We start from the raw sequence: 22,871 nt of genomic DNA, 5'->3' as shown, positions 1-22,871 counted from the left end.
GAGTCACAATAACTTCTCCCACCCTCAAGGAGACACTTTCTCCTCTAGCACCCATACTCCAACACATAGCACTCACTCTCTTCAATTCCTTTACCTATTTCTAGACTTCAACCTTGATCCACACTACTTTGCTTTCTTACCATCTTTTCACTGCTTCTATAGACATAATTTGAGACAATGATCCTTGAGTACGCTCAATTCACTTAAATGATGGGCAGTAACCAGTTGATTGCCAGTCAAAATCAATGCTGTATAATGCACATATCTGTACACACCCACCCTCAAGGATTAGGATCTTGATCCAAAGGCAAGTTGAGAATGCTCACAGATAGTAGACTAGAAATAATTTGAGCTAATTAGACATTTAGCAGCTCTTACTTTTGATTATTATCATAAGATTAAAAAATTTAACAGAAAAAATACCGTTTGAACAAATGATACTGATGACTGGTCATGGCCTTTCACTGGTAATAAATATAATAAATCATATCTCTACCAAGATATCTATTTTTACTTTTTCATCCAAAAGAAATCTGCCTCATTCCACATCTATACATATTCTTGGTATGTATAATGAATTTAGCCATTCTTTCCTAATGTTCTAAAACTCTTACTACGGCTATTTTCTTGAGATGTGAAAAGTAAAACAGGCTTTGTGCTGGATGTGCCTCTACCATATTTTGCCCAAGGCAACTGACATTACTGAAAAACTACCCAAACACATAACCAAATTTGAGAGAAATACATAAAAGGTCTTTGAGTAGACCACCATTTCAGTTTAAGAATAAGAAAATAAGAGTAATTGTTAGGTACATCCAAAATCAATTAGGTATGCATAAAATAAGTCTAAATAACATACATTTCAGTTTTCATGGCTATTCTATCTTACATAATATAGAATATATGGTAGATAACATGGTGTAGAGTCAGTTCGGGAATTCAGTAACCTAGATTTTAACTGTGGTTCTACTACCCCTTACTGTGTTACCTTCAGCAAGTTACATAACCTCTCCATACCTCAGTTTTCTGTCAAGTGTTTTGTGATAATTATATTTATAATCACAGGTCATTTGAGCAATGAATACATATAAATTCATGCGCCTCTCACATCATGAGCAATGATTTCAGTGATTATTATTATTAGTATTATAATACAGATTATCTAGAGCCTATATAACTGACAACCAATGAAGCTGAATACTGGCAGCTTTCATCTCCAAGACAAAAAAAAAAGGTAGCTAACAATAAAGCAGTAAACTGCATGGTTTAGATTTATTTGCTAATTCATCTATTACAGTTGACTTTGTCTTAAGAATCTAAACCCACAAAAAAAAAAAAAAAGAATCTAAACCCACAGTTTGTCACAGTCAAAATAAAAAGATTTGGTTCCCAAAATATTCTAATCAGTTGAGGCTTAATGTTAAAAAAGTCTTTTAAAAGTTCATATCAGGGATCCCTGGGTGGCGCAGCGGTTTGGCGCCTGCCTTTGGCCCAGGGCGCGATCCTGGAGACCAGGGATCAAATCCCACGTCGGGCTCCTGGTGCATGAAGCCTGCTCCTCCCTCTGCCTGTGTCTCTGCCTCTCTCTCTCTCTCTGTATGACTATCATAAATAAATTTTAAAAAATTTAAAAAAAAAGTTCGTATCAAACACATAAGAGTTCTTCCTAAACTAAGAGGCAAATTCAGAATTTAATTTTTAAATGAACTGGAAATAAATTTAAGTGAAAGATGAGATTAATATGTCTTAGTAAAGGAACAAAAATCTTTTTTTTCTGCTTAAAGCTTTTATCTTTGTAACCTTTGAAGAGAATGTTTTAATAGAACTTTAAAATTAGGACTATGTATCTATCTAACTGGAGTAACACTACCTTCAACAAGGCATAGAACATCCTTGCAGATAATACAAATCACTATCTTAAGGAAAGATCACTAATATACATTTCATTTTACTCTAAATATAAAATTGCAGTCAACAGCAAAATCCAGACTGTGAGAAAGCACATAGGATAAACAATTCATTTGGTCTTTCTTCAACAAATAAATTGTAAGGGAGAATAAAAAGAGAAAGATATGGGGAAACCAAGGGAATAAAAGAGATTTTTAAAAACTCATTAAATAAAACTTCAAATAGGCAAATTAAACTGCAGGGATACGTGCTCAGGTGATAAAACCATAAACCAACGTGAGGAAATAATAACCATAAAAGTCACAATAGTATTTACAAGTCTCTAAGAGGAGGAGGGCGGGGCTCGGGTTTGCAAAGCAGCATACAGAACAGCTGCTCAAACTCTATTTTTTAATTGGATAGCGTCTATAGGGTATTCACCTCAGTAATTTTTGTGCCAGTGTTATATTTTACAATTTAAAAAGCTTTTAAAAATATAATTGCAATCTAAAAGATTTACTAAAGTAGCGATTTTATATTTTTTCATGCAAATGCATTCCTTTTCCTACATAGTCATACTCTTAAATAAATGCATTGCACCTGAGTTTCACAGATAAAGGTTCCATGACACCTGAGCAGAGTCATTTACTAGATTGGTGTCTAGCAATTATTTAAATCAGGCCTAATGATTTTTAAAAATATTTTATGTATTTATTTCAGAGAGAAGCAGAGACAAAGGACCACAAGCTGGGGGGTGGGGAGTGGGGGAGGGACAGAGGAAATCTCAAGAAGACTTCTCCCCCAAAGCAGAGCACCTTGCAGGGCTCAATCCCACAACCTCAATATTACAACCTGAGCTGAAATCATGAGTCAGATGCTTAACAGACTATGCCACCTAGGCACCTCGATCTGGCATAATGATTCTTTTTAAGATTTATTTATTTATTCATGAGAGACATAGAGAGAGAGAGAGAGAGAGAGAGAGAGGCAGAGACATAGGCAGAGGGAGAAGCCAGCTTCTCGCAGGGAGGCCAATGTGGGACTCAATCCCAAATCCTGGGATCAGGCCCTGAGCCAAAGGCAGACACTCAACTGCTGAGCCACCCAGGCATCCCTGGCATAATGATTTTGATTTTAATTTTATATCATCAAAAAAAACACAGACTTTTGTCATAATTTCGTATACCTTTTATTTATTTCACTTCCAAAAGAAAAGCCAATTTAAAAAAAACACAAGGAGAGCCAGTGTGGCACAGTCTATTAAGAGTTGGACTCTTGGTTTCAGCTCGAGTCGTTATTTCAGGGCCATCAGATAGAGTCCCAAGTGGGGCTGGTGAAGTCTGCTTAAGACTCTCTTTCCCTTTCCCTCTGTCCCTCCCACTCGTGTTCTCCCCCCCCCTCATTCCTCCATAAATAAATAAATAAACAAACAAACAAACAAATCTTAAAAAAAAAAAACACAGTACTCTTAGGAAAGCTGTTATGGGCTTAATTAACAAGGCAGGAAATCACAAATGTTGGAGAGGATGTGGAGAAAAGGGAACCCTCTTGCACTGTGGGTGGGAATGTGGACTGGTGCAGCCACTCTGGAAAACTGTGTGGAGGTTCCTCAAAGTGTTAAAAATAGACCTGCCCTACGACTCAGCAATTGCACTGTTGAGGATTTACCCCAAAGATACAGATGCAATGAAACGCCGGGACACCTGCACCGCGATGTTCTATCAGCAATGGCCACAATAGCCAAACTGTGGAAGGAGCCTCAGTGTCCATCAAAAGATGAATGGATAAAGAAGATGTGGTTTATGTATACAATGGAATATTACTCAGCCATTATAAATGACAAATACCCACCATTTGCTTCGACATGGATGGAACTGGAGTTCCATCACTGCTGAGTGAAATAAGTCAATCAGAGAAGGACAAACATTATATGGTCTCATTCATTTGGGGAATATAAAAAACAGTGAAAGGGAATAAAGGGGAAAGGAGAAAAAATGAGTGGGAAATATCAGAAAGGAGACAGAACATGAAAGACTCCTAACTCTGCGAAACAAACTAGGGGTGGTGGAAGGGGAGGTGGGCAGGGGGTGGGGGTGACTAGGTGGCGGGCACTGAGGTGGGCACTTGACAGGATGAGCACTGGGTGTTATTCTGTATGTTGACAAAATGAACACCAATAAAAAATAAATTTATTAAAAAAAAAACTCTCTTTCCCTTTCCTTCTCTCCCTCTCCCTCCCACTCGTGTTCTCCCCCCCCCCCCAATTCTTCCATTCTTAAATAAATAAATAAATAAATCTTAAAAACAAAACACAGTACTCTTAGGAAAGCTGTTATGGGCTTAATTTTATTTTTCTGAAATTCTTATGATGAAGTCCTAACCCCTCAGTACCTCAGATTGTAACTGTATTTGAAGATATAGTCTTTAAGAAATAATTAAATTAAAATGAGGTTGTTACTATAGGCCCTAACACAACATGAGGAATGGTCTATTTAAGATGAAGAAATCAGAGGGCTGGGTATCTGCCTTTGGCTTCTGCCTTCAGCTCAGGTTGTGATCCCAAGGTCCTGAGATCGAGCCCTACATAAGGCTCCCTACTCAGCGGGGAGTCTGCTTCTCCCTCTGCCCTCCCCCCCTGCTTGTGCAATCTCTCTCTCTCTCTCTTTCTCTCTTTTTCAGAAGAAGAAGAGGAGGAGGAGGAGGAGGGAGGAAGAAGAAGAAATCAGAGTACAGACACACAGAGGGAAAACCACATAAAGGCAAAGGGAGAAGACACCAGCCACAAGCCTCAGAGGAAAACAACCCTGTTGACCTCGGTCTTGGCCTTCCGGCCTCCAAAATTCTAAGGAAATACATTTCTGGGGGTGCCTGGGTGGCTCAGTAGGTTACGTATCTGCCTTTGGCTTAGGTCATGATCCTGGGGTCCTGGGATGGAGCCCGCATAGGGCTTCCTGTTCAATGGAAGTTTGCTTATCCCTCTTCTTCTGTCTCTGCCCTCAACACATGCTTTCTCTCTCTCTCAAATAAATGTTTTAAAAAAGAAAATACATTTCTGTTGTTTAAGCCACTCTATAGTACTTTGTGATGGCCTTAGCAAATTAATACAGGTGGTATAAAAATGATTTTTTGGAAAAAAACAGTAGAAGAAAAAGAAAAAAAATGAAATGCTACAATTTTAGTTGATTTCTAACGTTCAGTAGAAAGAAAACCTTGAAAAAATTCTGAGTCATTAGTAAGGAAAAGAGAACAGATTCGATGTAAAAAGAAACACCCCAAAATGCTAAGCACAAAGGGTAAGACACAAGGGAACCAGCAGGAAGTAAGTGGCTACTAACTGAACTGGTGGGGCAGGATTCAGAGCTTTCAATGTGGTTCCTGGAAAAAACCCAGAGGAGAATTTTGAGTTAGGTTTTTAAATAGACTAGAAACAAATGGAGGTGATGGGTGACATCCAAGTGGTTTTCTTAAAGGGAGAAACGTCTTCTGGCAGAAGGGTTTGAATGAAGGTTGAATTTATTATTGCCCTAGTTTAAAAGGCTTGGGGGTTTTGCAAACCATCAATGAAAACAATGCAATTCTCAGACTGGAAAAAATCAGCAAAACTGAAGAATGTCAGAGCTCTTGGTGTTACATATCCCATGGAGCCTAATGATCTCAGAGTGGAGAAGCTTTGTTGATTAAGTACAAATTTCCTGAAAAGGGATATTATTGTAGCAACAGCAGATAGCTTTTTGTTAGACCTGCCCTCCACACTCATATGCATTTCATTATGCCACTCAGGGGCATAAATAGAAATAGATGGTGAACTGCCTGTTTCTTTCCCTCTTTAATTTGACAAAGGAATGAGATACACTGTGCATTCACAAAAGCATCATACAAAATAGACAAGTGAAGCCAATAAACAGGGAAGATAAGAGAAGCCCAGAGATTCTAAATCTAGTTAATTTTTTCCAAGTCCAAACAAAATGGCACCATTTTCCTAAGTCATATCTGGAAGAATCCTGACATCCTTTCTGCAGTAAGGCAGTGAAATAAACTGACCAACCATTCAATCTGTCAGTCTTAACAAGTTTAGAGTAACTTTCTGGAAAGACTGGCATAAATATTATAATTACTTTACGTGTAAAAATCAAAAGATTTTAAGTCTTTATCAGAGATGCCTATGCATGATACAGAAATCTTGCTTGAAAAGCAAGATACTGGGCAGCCTGGGTGGCTCAGCGGTTTAGCACCTTCAGCCCAGGGCCTGGTCCTGGTCCTGGAGACCCAGGATCGAGTCCCACATCGGGCTCCCTGCATGGAGCCCGCTTCTCTCTCTGCCTGTGTCTCTGCCTCTCTCTCTCTCTCTCTCTCTCTCTCTCTCTCTCTCACAAACAAATAAAAAAAATTTTTTTTAAAAGAAAAACAAGATACTATAGTGCATGTATATATGACAGCAACTATATAAAAATTTACAATATGTGCATAGGACAAAGCAATACTAAAAGGAAATACAAGAAAATGAAAACAAAGTTTACCTTGGTGATGAATTTAAGGGTGATTTTTCATTTTTCCCCACTTTTCTCTATTTGTAAGTTTACTAACATGAGTCTATTCAGAAAAATCTATTTTTTATGTTTTTTATATTTAGAAAAAGAAAGCAAATCTATATAAATGGCATTATAATTCTGATAAAGAAGAGGAAATCTGAACAGTGTTCAGAAGAAAATAAACACTTGACTAAAATGTATCATACCACACATGGGCCTAAAGAAACCCTTGAGTGGGATTTGATCTCACATGTCCTCAAGTTACATCATCAGTAGACTGGACAAAAATACACATTCCTATGCCTACAATTGGAAGAGGCTTTTATTTACAAGTCATCTTTTTCAGAGCTTACATAACAAGAACTAGTATCTGAGATTTCTCCCACCAGGGACTTAAAATCCCCAGGACTTCCCTGTAACCTAATAAACTTACCATTTTACCAAGACAATGTCTTTCCCAACTGAATGCAAATCATGTACCTACCCTGGACCCAAGACTTCACTCTTGGTTCTCAGAGCTAACCTTAAAAAGGCAAATTTCAGAAATGGTTTTCTGTGACATATTCTAAAAAGAACCCTTTGCACTACATTAATCCCATAAAATAGAACTCCAACAATTCCCACAGTACTAAGAATTCTTTTTCTGGTAACTGAAGGTTTATATTCACAAGTGGGTAATACAGTTTCTTGAAAAAATCTGAAATATAAAAACCCCAAAAGTGTATAATAGAAGTATCACTGTAAACTAAAATCATAATCGATATTTTAAAAATTCTCAAGAAATTTCCCCCAGAGGGAGAAAATTTTACTTACTTTAACTTCCACTGTCTTCCCTCCATGTTCAACATGTCTCTCTATGTATTCAGAGGACAGCAAATCACTGTAACAAACAGAAATTATGATTAAAGAGGATTTTGAAAATGTAAATCATTCAAAAATTGCCAAGTTTGTACATACAGCTTTAGCCCATATTTGAAAACAAAAGTAAAAATTTTTAGGTCTCTTTCTCTCTCTCCCTCTGTCTTTGTCTCTCTTTCTCTCTCACTCTCTGTCCTACATACACACACCCTAGTACTTCCAAAAAAAATATGAGGTTAAATCACCTGTCACCCCATTGCTTAGCAGAGCTTATTCTACTGATGTAGTTCAACAGTTCTAGGAAATTACCATTATTTGCAAGACATCTTATTCGTTCCATTTTTACTTTAGCTTTTATCAAATAGTTCTGATTTGCTACCATACATTACCATTTTTAACGTGTGATATTTTAACCTAATATTCCTTTCCATCACAAAAACAGTGAAAGGGGCAAAAGAAGGTAGAAGAAATGAGAAGGAATATGCCTTGAGCATTTTTAAATAACCCTTTTGAAATCTCTAACGACATTCTTTTTTTTTTTAACCATTTTATTTATTTATTTATTCATGAGAGACACAGAGAGAGTGGCAGACACACAGGCAGAGGGAGAAGCAGGCTCCATGCAGGGAACCCAATGAGGGACTCCAGCCAGGATCACGCCCTGAGCCAATGTCAGGCACTAAACCGCTGAGCCACCCAGGGATCTCCTCCTAACGACATTCTTATACAATTTTAAAATGTTTATATTTTCTTAAATATGCTTCCCTTTAATTCCATATATGTGAAAAAATTCCCCCTTTAATGGTAGTTCCTCAAGACACAACTTCCATGAAAGTCTCAGAGTGTTAAGATTTTTAAAGCACTAAAACATAAGTAAAATTTATATTATTAAATAAAAATAAGCTATAAATTTCTTATTTTAAGATTTTATGTATTTGAGAGACAGAGTATAGAACGAGAGAGAGAAAGAGAAAGAGAGCATGAGCATGGGAGAGAGGCAGAGGGAGAGGGAGAAGCAGGCTCCCAGAGAACAGGATGGATGCCCAGTGCAGGGACTCAATCCCAGGACCCAGCATCATGACCTGAGCTGAAGGCATATGCTTAACTCACTGACCCACCCAGGTGCCTCGAAGGTATAATTTCTAACTCTGTCAATAGATACTCGGCCAATTAAAAAATCTTCTTCACAATGCTCTGAAGGTCACCATGCCAAAATTATCCCAGTCATTTAAAAAATGTGAATTTCTGGGGCACCTGGGTGGCTCAGTGGGTTAAGCATCCAACTCTTGATTTCAGCTCCAGTCATGATCTCAAAATCATGAGAGCCCTGCATCAGGTTCCATCCTGGATGTGCAGCCTGCCTAAGATTCTCTCTCTCTCCCTCCTTCTGTTCCTTCCTGAGCCCCCACCCTGCTTTTCATGCACACATGCTCTTTCTCTATTAATCTGAGTGCAAAGGCCTTCCACAATAAGCACCACGCCTATAGTTGCTTGAAAGGTAAACAGAATGATCAAACACGTGTTATATTAACACAAGTACCATAATCAATTTCCTACAGTATCTGATCCCTACATTACCACTTAAGAAACCTATAATCAGAGTCTAACTCCTTGTTTCACTTGTCTTTGGAATACATTTTCCTGCTGACATTTTGGGGGAACCAGCTAGGATGCTTAAAGCTGCAAGATGCAGAAAACACAACTAAATCTGGCTTAAACAATCAGGACATTTAAATATTATTTCTTGTTAGAAATTCCAGGGCAAGTGTAATGTGATTTTTCTTCTAAAAATCTCTGGATCTGTTAGATGAACAAATGTGAAGTTTACAAAATATATGCAAACACTTCTAAGATGATTTAAATATAGACAAGTAACTAGTAAACAAAATTTTGTTAGATGTGTCAGGATGCATAGGATGTGTAAAGTATAACTAAGAAGATCATGTATGTGTTACACATGGATAGAAAGGGATGGGTGACCAAATGATATTTGATATTCATGAGGCACCTGGGTAATAAATGCTAATTATATCATAAATATACAAAAGATACTAAATATCCAGGATACACTATTCATAAACACTATTAATGAGGTCTTAATTCAATCGCCTATTGGTGACATCCAGGGCTTCTCAACCTCCACACTATTGATATTTTGGGCCAGATAATTCTTTGTCTTGGGGAGTATCTTACACATTATAGCATATTTATCAGCCTCTACCCACTAGGTGCCAATAGCATCGCACAGACACATTGGTCATGACTATCAAAAATGTCTCCAGACATTGCAAATGTAGACTCAGGGGTAAAAGGGCTTTGGTTAATAAACACTGCTGACACCCATTTCTGCCCCAGGTTTTCTTTGCCCAAAATACACAAATGGAATTCATGACTGTTCATCAAGCTAACTGACAATGAATAGCTCCTGACCAAGAATACTTATCTCTGTGTAACTCAGATACAGCAAATGAGTGTCATTAGCTTGAACTACCTTCCACCTATGGAGCTTGCCCAAACCTCAGCTCTAGTCTTTGAAACCACATCATCAGCAGGTAAGGTAGACGCAGCAGAGAGAGAAGGAGAACTTGGGAACACTGTGTGAACTGACCCTTCACTCAACTTGTACCCTATACTAAGTCTGCTAACCTACTCATTTCTTTCTTCTTGCTTCTCACTATGTCCTTTGTCCCTCAAATTAATCTAGCAAGCCATGTGACTTGAAGATTTTAATTTAGTCTGTGGGGGCTAGCTTGCCTGGAGGTACACTCCTGGGCTACTACCTATTACATTCAAGTAATTTCCCACCAGACATCAGGGCAGTTCCAGAGTTAGTTCATGTGGCAGCTCAGCATATATATGTGACCAGGCAAAAGTTCATCTTTCTGCTCTGCCACCAGTATGGTGAGTGACCTGTTCTCTTAACTGGTTTTGTTAGGGTCACGATGACCCTAACATGGTTACTGCAATTCGAAGCATCTCACATAGATAAAAATATCCTAAGGTAGAAAAGCCCTGTATTTTTCTTTCTTTCTTTCTTTCTTTCTTTCTTTCTTCTTTCTTTCTTTCTCTTTTCTTCTTTCTCTTTCTTTCTTTCTTTTCTTTTTCTTTCTTTTCTTTTCTTTCTTTCTTTTCTTTCTTTCTCTATCATCTCTCTACTTATTTATTTGAGACACAGAGACATAGAGGCAGAGATATAGGCTCAGGAAGAAGCAGGCTCCCCACAGGGAGCCCAATGCAGGACTCTATCCCAGGACCCTGGGATCACAACCTGAACCAAAGGCAGATGCTCAACCACTGAGCCACCTGGGTGCTCTGTATTTCTTTAAAAGAATCAGTAAACTCTTCACTGAAAGCCCCTAGTATTCATCTTCTCAAGTATGTTTGGCCAAAATTACCTTACTGAACCTCACCAAAACAAATCCTTTGGGACATTTGCCTTTGAACAATCAAGTTCTCCTTCTCCAGAGCCTGGCATGAACATCATGAGTACTCAGAGCTGAACAATGTTAGGGGGAAGGAGGGTGGAGGAGAGAAGAGCCTTTGTGCAGCCAACCAACAGTTGTCTTTCTTGTCCTTTCTTTCCTTATTTTCCTCCTTCCCTCCCTCCCTCCCTCCCTCCCTTCCTTCTTTCCCATGGGGATATGAGATAGTACTTCACAAATTTCAAAGGATTTCTAACAAAAGTGAAGCCCCATGATAAAAATCTGCCTTGTAAGCAAAACATGTCATTGTTCTAGCATCCACATCTCACCCAGTTACCAGCAGCCATACCCTACACAGGAGAGGCATCAGCCAGATGTTTGCAAAGGACTGGCTCCCGAACTTATATCAGTCTCAACTTTCCAAAAGTGAGAAAGGAAAACTGCCATACACAGGGAGTGTTTATTAGCAGAACAACTATTATCCCCTCTCTTGGGAATCTGAACAAGTAAATTCACAAGAAATCATTCAAAGAAAGAGAGGCAGAAAGTCAGAAATAAGCAGACACTTGAGAGAAATGGAGTTGTGCCAGTGGCGAATACCAGAGGGAAAACCCCAAATCTCTGCTGCTTAGGTCTTGGGATCCAGAATAGCCCATCCCTGATACTGAGTATCTGTGGGATCCTTTCTCCATCCGTCACATAAGTAAATTCCCATTATGGGAGCTAACATGAGTGAGATCAAAAGCAACTAGTTTATAACATCATTTAAAGAAGTTATGGTAGTAGTAGTAATAACAACCATAATTTTTTAAAAACAACTTTTGAGTTTTCCAGGTTTTCTTTTTTTTTCTTAAGATTTATTTATTTATTTGAGAGAGAGAGAGAGAGAGAGAGAGAGGGAGGGAGGGAGGGAACACAAGCAGGGGGAGTGGCAGGCAGAAGGTGAGGAGAAGCAGGTTCCCTCATGCAGGACTTGATTCCAGGACCCTGGGATCATAACGTGAGCCGAAGGCAGATGCTTAACTGACTTAGCCACCCAGGTGCCCCTGAATCTTCCAGGTTTTCAAAGTTCAAGGAAATATTTTCCTTTGAATTATAAAATCTAGAAATTAAGAGAGTATGAGTCACCACATGAATGTAATTACAGCAAAGAAAACCCTCTGCTTAGAAATTATGCAGCTATTTCAATCAAGCCTCTACCTACAAGTAGTGTTGGAAAGGGCTCCATGTAATTTAAACTAAAAACAGCCCAGGCAATTGGGTTTTGTTTGTTTGCGGTACTGTGGAAGTCTGTTAAGTATTGTTATTTTAATTATTAGGCTGAAAAACATTCCATTTAAAATGTCACTTTTCCTCTACTAAAGCATAAAATCTTTACTACCATCTACTTAGAACCTAAGCAAATTTTCTTGAAGCCTCCTAAGGTAGAGATAATCAAAATTACCTTAAGCTCTTTTCCTTAGGTCGTCCTTGTTTATTGTTAAAATAGGATCTATTTAAATAATTTCAAGTGTAGGAAAATGGAGGATGATCTCCTTAATGTTGAGAAATTTTACTTTACTGTAAATTGATAAAGTAGAATTTCCTCCATGATAACTAACGGCTTACTCAAAACTATGTGTGCATGCTAACGTGTGAATTTTGAAAGATGAAAGTGAAAATCATTTTTAATCAAATTTTAAAGGCCACTTGTTTTACAAAGAAAGTAAGTAAATGTACTTAAAATCAGAAATGTATTCTGAGGCCTTTTTTTTTTTTTCATTTGCATGCCATAATAAGCCTGAAATAAGCAAAACAAAGACAATGTAAACATTCTTGGTCATAATGATTACTCTTTGTCTAGAGGACAACAGTCACGAAATCTGAGGCACCTGGTTTAGTACAAAGATTCTGGAGTTTAAAAACAAAAGTGGTATTTTGATTTCTTATCTAAACTCTGCCACTTACCTGCTGTGTAACCTTGGTCAGGTTATTTAATCTTTTTGAACATAATTTGCTCATTTCTAAAATGGAGATAATATGAAATTAATAGGTATTAAACCAGTATGTATATGAAAATTAAACCAGTATGTATATGAAATCCCTCCCACATCAGGATTTCAACTCCCCTCCCTATTCACCACCTCCTATCCATCTTTCCCTACAACATTCACTTGAACTATTGGAGAGTTTTAAACCATGAACTTTTTCACTGTCCTTCCCTCCCTCCTGCCTACCCAGTTTAGCTTATATTCCATGCTCTGTCATGATAATCACTCCCTTGCACACATTCTAAACTTCCTTAGTCCTCTTGCTCTGCTCTCTCCACTATGCTCACTTGGCCAAACCTCAACTATGATAGAACTTTACTCTTCTAATAATCAGTCTGTTCTCAAAGAGCAGAACATCCCAAAAGATGATGTGATGAATTTATGAGCACAATTATCAAGTGGTCCTGCTTTTAGCAAAGCGCTGCCTATATATCCACTAGGTTTTCCTAGTCAATTTACTGTAAGAAGACCTTCCCAAGCTTTTCTCTACAAAGTATCCCTTTATCATCACTCTGTGTTGATGACCTCAATTCTTTATTTACTGAGAAAATGGAAACAGAAAAAGACTACTTCATCTTTCCTATTGACATACCAACCTGGACCCATTTCTGAACCAGTCTCTACATGGATGTAAAGAGGCATCTCAAAGTCAACACGGCTAATGCAGAACTCTCTCATCCAAATCCCAAAATTCATTTCTACATTCAAAATATTAATTCAAAACAGTAAAGAAAACTGGGGCACCTTTACCAAGTGATCAATGCAAATCATCAGTAATGGAAGAAACCAAAATCTTATGCTCCTGAAGTGATACACCAAGAAGGACACACCATTTACGGTTTTCCCACTAAAAACACCAAACGATGAAACAAATGGATGAAGAAACCTGAACCAGCAACAGATTTTCAAAAATGGCCTTAGAACAAATATCTAACTGAAGGTACTACCAGTAAAATGTGACCTCAAGGTCAAGATCAAATCAAAGGATATGGTTTTAAGACCCTTTGTTAAGACGTCAGAAAGACCTAAGGCTGTTTTGCTAGGACTGTATCATCTATATAAAAGAATTTGTAAGATTCTCAAGGGCCTGCCTACCAGATCCTCAATTACACAAAAGAATTTTTAAGAATCTTAAAGGCAGGGGATCCCTAGGTGGCTCAGCGGTTTAGCGCCTGTCTTCGGCCCAGAACATGATCCTGGAGTCCCGGGATCCAGTCCCACATCGGGCTTCCCGCATGGAGCCTGCTTCTCCCTCTGCCTGTGTCTCTGCCTCTGTGTGTGTGTGTGTCTCTCATGAATAAATAAATAAAATCTTAAAAAAAAAATAAAAAAGAATCTTAAAGGCACTGTCCCAAGCATCTTACCTCAAAGTCTAAAATAAGGAGGGGTCTTTCCCAAAAAGATGTGTGGCTGTGGTTTTGTCTAATTGGGTAAATCCTAATGAATTCACACAGAACCCACCAATGGAAAAATCACCAGCTTGGGTCAAAATGGACAGTCAACTCAAATTTCTTACACTCAGGAAGCAGACCGAGAGATACTTAGATTAAGGCCTAGGCCCATTACTTATGGAAAAGAAATGTTGACTCAAAGAGTACAGCCAAGAACCACAGGCAATCACTCCCAGGAAGTAAAAGAGAACCTTAACCTACACATTCGCTTTCCCCAAAACAGGGGAAACTGGTGATATACACCTGGTTGAATATCAGAATTTCAATAGACCAATGAAAGCTAAGTACTTCCTAGTTCTTTCCTTTGTAACTAAATGTGTATGGAACCAATAACTTGTTTTTTTAGTTCAAGGGTCTATACCTGAGTCACTTCATCTAAAAAGTAAACACCAGGACCTGATTCAGATGATGACAACCTGAGCCCCAAAGTTTGAGCCTAATACTATAATGGAATGAGATTTTTCAAGAGTGTTTGGAGGAATTTACTGCATCTACAGTAAATATAAATAACTGAGAAATATAAATAATTTGTGATCAAAGGATGGCTACAAATTCTTTGTCACTCCTCTTACAGACAAGTGAAGGCTGTTTTTCCCCCCCTTGAATCTGAGCTGGCCTTGTAGCAAATACAATGAACATAAGTGAAACTGTATAACATCTGAGATTCCCAGTTTTTACTTTCATATATGTACTTTTCTCCCATCTTTGAATCTCTGAATCCAGCCATCAAGCTGTAAAGAAGCCTAAGCAACCACATAATAATATACTTTACACTTGTAGAGAAGAACCAGAGTCCCTAGCTTATAGCCCCAGCTGAATTTCCAGCCAATGCTGGCACCAATTTCCAACCATGTGATTGAGACCATCCTGGATCTGCCAGATTTCATAGTGCCCCAGATAATACTATAAAAAGCAGAACTGCCCAGTCAACCCACAGAATTGTGCAAAATAATATACTAAGGCAATAGGCTGGTCATGCCTGCTTATTCTAACCATTCAGCAATTGTTAATAACACAGGGATGCCTGGGTAGCTCAGTGGTTGGGCGTATCTGCCTTCTGCTCAGGGCGTGATCCTGGAGTGCTGGGATCCAGTCTCACATAGGGCTCCCTGCATGGAGCCTGCTTCTCCCTCTGCCTGTGTCTCTGCCTCTCTCCTTCTAGGTCCCTCATGAATGAATAAATCTTTAAAAGAAAAAATTTTTTTAATTGTTAATAGTCCACAAAACTAACATCATGTTTTCCTTGGAGCAGGCTCCAAATGAGCCCAATGTAACACTTTGAATAATACAAACACAAAAGAATCATAAAAGTTTCAAATATGAGTATAATCCATCCAGTAAAATAGGAAAAAGCTCCATTGAGTCATAAAAGAAAATGAGAGATTTTGTTTCATTTCAAAGCTTTTCAGAAGAACAGAATTGGGAAAATGGAAGATTTAAGAATTCAAATTTCATCATCTTATGTAAGAGGTATAAGAAATTCCTCTAATTCTTCTCCATTTTATGCATCTCTCCCCCACTACACACATTTCATATTCTCTTTCCTTACCCATCTAGTCAATAATTAACCTTCCAGATCTTTTTTGAAAACTAACGTCTTTGCTGAGAATCTTCGATACAGAAAATGGATAAATGTCCTGCGTCTTTCTACCAGTGAGAATTAATCATCCATTCATCAGCCCCAGAACTGTTGTCTACATCCTCTATATGTAATAACTAGTATTTAAAATTCTTATTTGGGGGTGCCTGGATGGCTCAGTGGGTTAAGTGTCTACTTTCAGCTCAGGTCATGATCTCAGGATCCTGGGATGGAGCCCTGCATCAGGCTCCTTGCTCAGCGGGGAGTCTGCTTCTCCTTATGCTCTGGCTTGCCCTCTCTCAAATAAATAAATAAATAAAATCTTTTTTATTTATTTATTTTATTTATTATTTTTTAATAAAATCTTTTTTAAAAATAAATTTCTTATTTTGTTTGAACTAAAGGGAAACAACACAATTAAAAACTTACTTTAAGATCTGCCTTTTGGAACAAAGTTTCATTTTGCTTCTTTCCAAATTATAAATATGAAAATTCCTTCTTGCTTATGCACATATAAGGGACTTTCTGTACACTCTGTGCCTAATGGTAAGACTATTTTAGTTATGCTCTGCTAAGGAAGTCATAATCTGATGGAAATTTTCAAGGAGCTTTCAGTGTATATGTCAGGACTAAGGCACTTAGAGTAAATGTGATTACGTGACTGCTGAGTTGGGCACTATTATTACTATTACCTCTTTTTATAGATTCCTTATTCCTACAAAGGCAAAGGTTTCCAAGCCTGGCTTTGCCCCAGAATCATAGAATTTTTGTTTTAAATTCCTGGGAACCACCCTCAACCCACCTACCAAATCAGAGTCTCCTAGCTATCTCCTGACATACAAAAAATGGTTACCAGGTCATAGAAGTATAACCAAATTAAGTCTACAAATATTCTAGTAAAATTCTATCAACAGTATGTTGGTATATTTTGATCATTGTGAGTCATTACCACACTGAAAGTCAAAGATCGTAGGGAACACCTCACAGCAAAGCAATAAAAAGGAGTCCTCAGTGAATCTTATGGTACATTATCAACAGAGGGAAACATGTTCCTGCCCATTAAAGCCAAATCAAAGACTAATTTTTTAAAAGAAAATTGACAGATTTACTTCAAAATTTACTTAGATTTCCTTTGAGCACCCTAGAAATGAAAAGTTTTGGTATTTTTAAAAAGTTATAGTTCTTAGATGTGGTTCAAATAAAGATTTCTGTTTTATAATTTTAATTGCTTGAAAGTCACACTCAACAAAGTAGAGCTAGACCCAAATTCCCTATTGCTCATCTGCATAATCAGAATCTTTGCCATCTTTGTCTCCTTTCTCTCCACATCCATATTACGGGAGTAAGACCATATCCCTCAGCTAGACTCCAGTGTCAGAAATAAAGAGCCCAGTGCTAAAAGTGAGATGTTTCCCACCCCTATCTTTGTGACCTCATGAGATGGAGTCAAGTGGGTGCTCTAGTTCTGCCTGTCTGCAGCAAGATGGCATCTACCTACCATCAACCCACAGGACCACATCATGGCAATACACTCCCCAAACCATCAAGATTAACTTAATCAGGCCTATTATCCTAGTTTACGTCTGTTACCTCATGTCTGTTGGGCTCCCAAGTCATCCCTCATCTCCAGATCTCTAATCCCCATAAGGCTCTGTCCCCTCATCCCACCACTCCCCACCTCCAGATGCCCTTTGATGATGCCCTCTGGAACTCACACATGTCCATCAGCAAAATCTCCAATCTTTTCCTTGAACACTTCCTTCACCTCTTCCTCTGAGAATCAGCTCTTCACTTCAGGAACTGTGTTTGCTGCACCCACTTAAGTGGGGACTGTACATCCTAACTAAAGGGATCTGGTAAAGAGGGGAAAAGATATCCTCCATGTTTCTCATTGCCATGTCAGGCCACTCTCGCATATACTGGCACTAAAAATCACCCCGCTTTGTATCTCCTATCATCAGACTATCACTGATCCTCAACAATAATTTATTGATTCCTGGTCACTTCCCCTGAAGATTTTAGCTTCTAGTTTATGTTTGCACACTCAAACACCACTCCTGTTGTAATTATTGGTGATTTTGATATTAGGTGAGCCTTATAATTCTGCCTTCTCAGGTCCTTGACCTCATCTCTTCAAATGATCTTCTATATTCTTTCTCCCATTTACAAAAACAAAAAACAAACAAATAAAACAATTCTACCATTCAAGAAAATTACCCATAGTCAATATCTTCCTTTCTCTTCTCTCTTACCTCTTGAACCCATCTAATCAGATTTTTACCACACTACTTCACCAAAACTGCTCTTATCAAAGTCACTCATTACCTACCTCTGTTTTGTTAAATCTAATGACTGATTCAGTCTTTATCTTATTTGACCTAGAAGCAGCATCTGGCACAGCTGATCACCCCTTCTCTTGGAAATATTTCCTTCAATTTCCTACCAGGCACCACATGTCCTTTTCCTGTTTTTTTTCTCCTACTTCTCTAGCTCCTTCTTCTCAATCTCCTTTGCTAGTTTCTTCCCATTTCCCCAATCTTTAAATAATGTAGTGGCTGCAAAGGTCAGTCCTTGGTCCTTTTTTCTTTTTATACTCACTGCCTTAGTGAGCTTATCTAATGACTTCAGTTAAATGACAAGTATATGTTGATGACTCTCAGGATTTATGTCTTCAGTTTAGAATTCTCCTCTGAACTTCATATCTCTAACCATATAGTCAACATCTCTTCCTTAACAAATAAACATACTGAACTATGTCCAAATTTGAGCTCCTGATCTTTCTTGACTATCATGATTTTCTCATAGTCTTCCCATCTTCATAAATAACCACTTTCCAGTTACCCTGGCCAAAAACCAAGGAGTAATTACTGACTCCTCAATTTCTCTTATATTCCATATCCAATTGATTATGTCAATTCTGTTTTCAAAATAGATCCAGAATATGAGAACTTCTACTGCCACCAACACGCTCTGAATCACCACGATATCTTGCCTGGATTATTATAATGCTTAAGATCTATCAACCTGTCAATATTTTCCTAATCATTTGTGTGAAGAATACTAGTCCTTTCTTTAGAGAGAACACAGATTAACAGGCTTTATTATCTACTGGTAATGATGGTCAATTATTGCCCTTTTTTTAATTGAAATATAATTAACATGCAGTGGTTATATTAGTTTCAGGTGTTCAACATATTGATTTGACAATTGAATCCATTACTCAGTGCTCACCACAGTTAAGTGTAGTTACCATCTGTCATTATAAAACGTCTTTATAATATTATTGACTATATTCTCTATGCTGTACCTTTCATGTCCATGACTTATTTTGTACCTCTTAATCCCCTTTACTTATTTCATCCATCCTCCTACCCATCTTTCCTCTGGCAACCACCAGTTTGTTGCCTGTTTTTAAGAGTTTGGGGTTCTGTTTGTTTTGTTTCTTATATTCCACATATAAGTGAAATTATTTACTCTTTGTCTTTCATTCTCTGACTTATTTTACTTAATATAATACCCTCCAGGGTCCATCCATGTTGTCATGAATGGCAAAATTTCCTTTCTTTCTATGGCTGAGTAATACTCCACTGTATGCATGTACCACTTCTTCTTTATCCATTCATCATCTATTGATGGATATTTAGTTGCTTCCATATCTTAAATCATTGCCCTCTTCTGAGAAAGCAATCTTTCAAAATTTAGTAAAAGTCTTAAAATTCTGATCTTTTTGGCATACAAGAATCTAATGAAGAAAAGTAACTATAAATATAAAAGAGATTTTGTGGCATTTTAAAAATGGTTATTACTTAATCTAGTGTTCACAAGGCTACTAGGAAACCATTAGCACACTGTGAACACAGAGTTTTTAAAATTTTTCAAGGAGGTTAGATAGTACATACTGAATGTGAACCTGCAATTCTGTTTCTAAAAATTTAACCTAGGGAAATAATTTGTTACTGTGCACAGGTGTTTAGCCATAAAGACTAATACAGTATCATCAAGGAGAAACTGGAAATAACAAGAAAGTAATTAAATACATAGGGTACAAAAACTTACCACTGAACACTGCTAACACTAACATGTCACTGAAGATGGTAGAGGATGCTCATAGTGTTCATATTAAAATATGTTCATAAGATGTCTACTTGAGAAAAGCTCCAAGGGCACCTGGGTGGCTCAGTCAGTTGAGCCCATGACTCTTGAATTCAGCGCAGGTCATGATTTCTGGGTCATGAGATTGAGCTCAGCCTCAGGCTCCACGCTCATTGTGGAGTCTGCTTAAGATTCTCTCTCTCCTCTGCCTCTGCCCCCACCCCCACCCCTGCTTATGCACTCTTTCCCTTATTCATAAAATAAAAATAAAATAAAATAAAATAAAATAAAATAGTAAAATTAAATTAAATTTAAAAAATAAAATAGAAAAGCTCCAAATTTTGCAAGAGAAAGAAAAATATGTATGTATGAAGGAAAAAGAAATAAAGCACAAATTAAAATGGTAGCAGTGCCAGGTGGCTACATGGCCCTGTCGGCTAAGCATCTGACTCTTGATTTTGGCCTGGGTCATGATCTCAGGGTTGTGAGATCAAGCCTCATGTTGGGCTCAGTGGTGGGTATGGAGCCTGCTTGGGAGTCTCTCTCTCCTACTTCTTCTGCCCCAATTCCCCAATTCTCAATGTGCTCTCTCTCCAAAAATAAAAGGTAAATAAATAAAAATACAAAAAAATTGACAGCAATGTTTACCCTGGATATGTACCACTGCTACATTAATTTTACTTGTTTAACCTCTACGCATTATCTAAGATTTCTATAATAAACATGTACTACATTTAGGAAACTAAAATGTTATAACTTTATAAAAATAGGGAAACTAAATTTGAAATGGATTTCTCAAAGCCAAATAACCCAAAGTTATTCACAAAACAACCTAATCATACAAAAATAGATGACTGGTTCAGAAAATTACTTTCTATCCATTAAGTAAAAAAATAGTCAACAAAAACTTTTAAGAATTTGTGTTAATTGGAAAAATGCTTAAGTTAAAAAAGTAAAGCAGTACATGAAATTATATATAGATAACATAATAATTGTACAGATAAAACAATGCACAGGAAAAAAAAACAACTGTAAGAAAATGCACCCAAATATTTTTTTTTTCCAAATATATTTTAAAGTCTCCTTTGAGTGGTGGAACTCTAGGTCATCAAAATTTTTTTTATATTAAACAGTTTCTTCTGGGTACTTATCACCTCATTTCTCAGGGGCACCTGAGTGGCTCAGTTGATTAGGTGCCCAACTCTTGGTTTAGGCTCAGGTCATGATCTGATGGGTCATGGGATCCAGCCCCATGTCAGGTCCTGCATTCAGCAGGGAGTCTACTTAAAAATTCTCTCTCTTTGCCTCTCCCTCTACTTCTGCCAGTGCTCTTGCTCTAAGTAAATAAATCTTTTTTTAAGAAAAGTGTGCTCAAACTAGTATTTCTCTATTGCTTTAAGTTCATAGCAATAATAAAAATAACAGCTAATAATTTGGGGTCCTTACTAATACTACTGACCTAGTAGCTTCACATGCATTAATTTAATCTTTATAATAATTCTGTTAAGTAGATATTACTACTTTCTCCATACAGATGAGGAAACTGAAGTATACACAGGTAAGTAACTTAGTCAAGGGCACTTAGGTAGTAATAAGTGATAGAGCCAGGATTCAAACTCAGATGGCCTGACTCCAGCCCTCAGGCCCTTGACCAACAAAACCCAACTCCAACATGTACTTTCCCTTCTCCGATATTTTCTTCTATTTTTAATTAGTTTTCTATATATGTCACTAAATTAGCCTCAAACTTTCCCACAGAACTGTAAAGCCTTCACTGTGGTCAAGCACATCAGGTACTCCGTCAATTTCACTTTTTTCTTAGCTGTATTGTTCCGGTGGCCTTCTTTCCTCCTGCTCCTAGCTGGGCTAGCTGCACTTTAGGCCTGTGGCACAGATGGAATTTGGACTTTCTCTTCACCACAATCCTCAGAACTCCCTTTGATTCTCTTATTGTAAATCTGTTTCCTATTTCTCACATCCTCATCTTTCTTGATGATCTCTCATTTATTTTGGTGGGATTCAGTCTCCAAACAAAGAATGCATCATATGATGTCCATTTATTTTAGACCTTTCCTGTACATTTTTTGAGAACTTGCCTTTGATTGATGGTTTGAATTTGCAAGTACAGAAATCCTTCAGAATTTACACAGCATTGCTCTACTTTCTCTAGCGCCTAGCATTGCTAATGAAAAATCTGATGTTATTCTGATTCTGATCCTTCCACTGTGACCTGGTTCTTCTCTTGAGAAGCTTTTTTGACCTTCTCTTCTATTTCCATTCTAAAACTTCAAAATTGTATGTCTTTATGTGGGCCTTCTTTCATTCACTGACCTGGGCAACTCTATATTCTGTTTCAATCTAGAAACTCATGCCCCTGAGATATGAAGAATAATCTTTGCTAATTTCCATTCTCTTGTTTTGTCTCTACTTCCTTATGGAATTCCTATTACTCAGCTGTTTAAGCTCCTGGATTGCTCCTCTTACAGTTTTTATCTTTTCTCTCCTACCTTTCACTTGTCTTTTGTCCTATTTTCTGGGAGACATTTTCCCCCTAACTTTACCATTCAACCTTTCTATCGATATTTACTTTTTCTAGCGGCTTTTCTCTGGATTTTTATTTATTTTTTTTTAATTTTTAAAAAAAATTTATTTATGATAGTCACAGAGAGAGAGAGAGAAGCAGAGACAAAGGCAGAGGGAGAAGCAGGCTCCATGCACTGGGAGCCCGACGTGGGATTCGACCCTGGGTCTCCAGGATCGTGCCCTGGGCCAAAGGCAGGCACTAAACCGCTGTTCCACCCAGGGATCCCTTTTCTCTGGATTTTTAATAGCATTTTCTTGTTTCCTAGGTGTAGCATTTCTCTCTCTTAATATTATTGGGTTGGGTTTTAAAAGATCTTCTTCTATTCTCTGAATATTTTTATTTCAGTTGAATTATTTTCACTTGTTTGTTCTGATCTCTTTTTTTTGTTAGATGTTCTCAAATATCTGGTAATCCATATTATGAGCTTCACGTTTTTCAA

General features: G+C 37.6%; 1 protein-coding gene across 25 annotated transcripts in view; it reads right to left on the bottom strand.

The window, feature by feature from the left end:
- Positions 1-22,871, bottom strand: part of ADAM22 (ADAM metallopeptidase domain 22) — a 225,040-nt gene that overhangs the window by 103,996 nt on the left and 98,173 nt on the right. For all 25 annotated transcript variants that reach the window (XR_012002656.1, XR_012002653.1, XR_012002654.1 and 22 more), the window contains exon 4: positions 7,230-7,296. Coding sequence is in view for 22 of the 25 variants with exons in the window: in XM_072764193.1 (XP_072620294.1) it covers positions 7,230-7,296 (67 nt within the window). In the remaining 3 variants the exon portion in view is untranslated. The remainder of the gene's footprint in view (positions 1-7,229; positions 7,297-22,871) is intronic.

This window comes from Vulpes vulpes, chromosome 7, assembly GCF_048418805.1.
Source record: "Vulpes vulpes isolate BD-2025 chromosome 7, VulVul3, whole genome shotgun sequence".
NCBI classification, from domain to species: domain Eukaryota; kingdom Metazoa; phylum Chordata; class Mammalia; order Carnivora; family Canidae; genus Vulpes; species Vulpes vulpes.
Note: the sequence above shows the minus strand (reverse complement) of the source record. Positions and strands in the feature narration are given on the sequence as shown.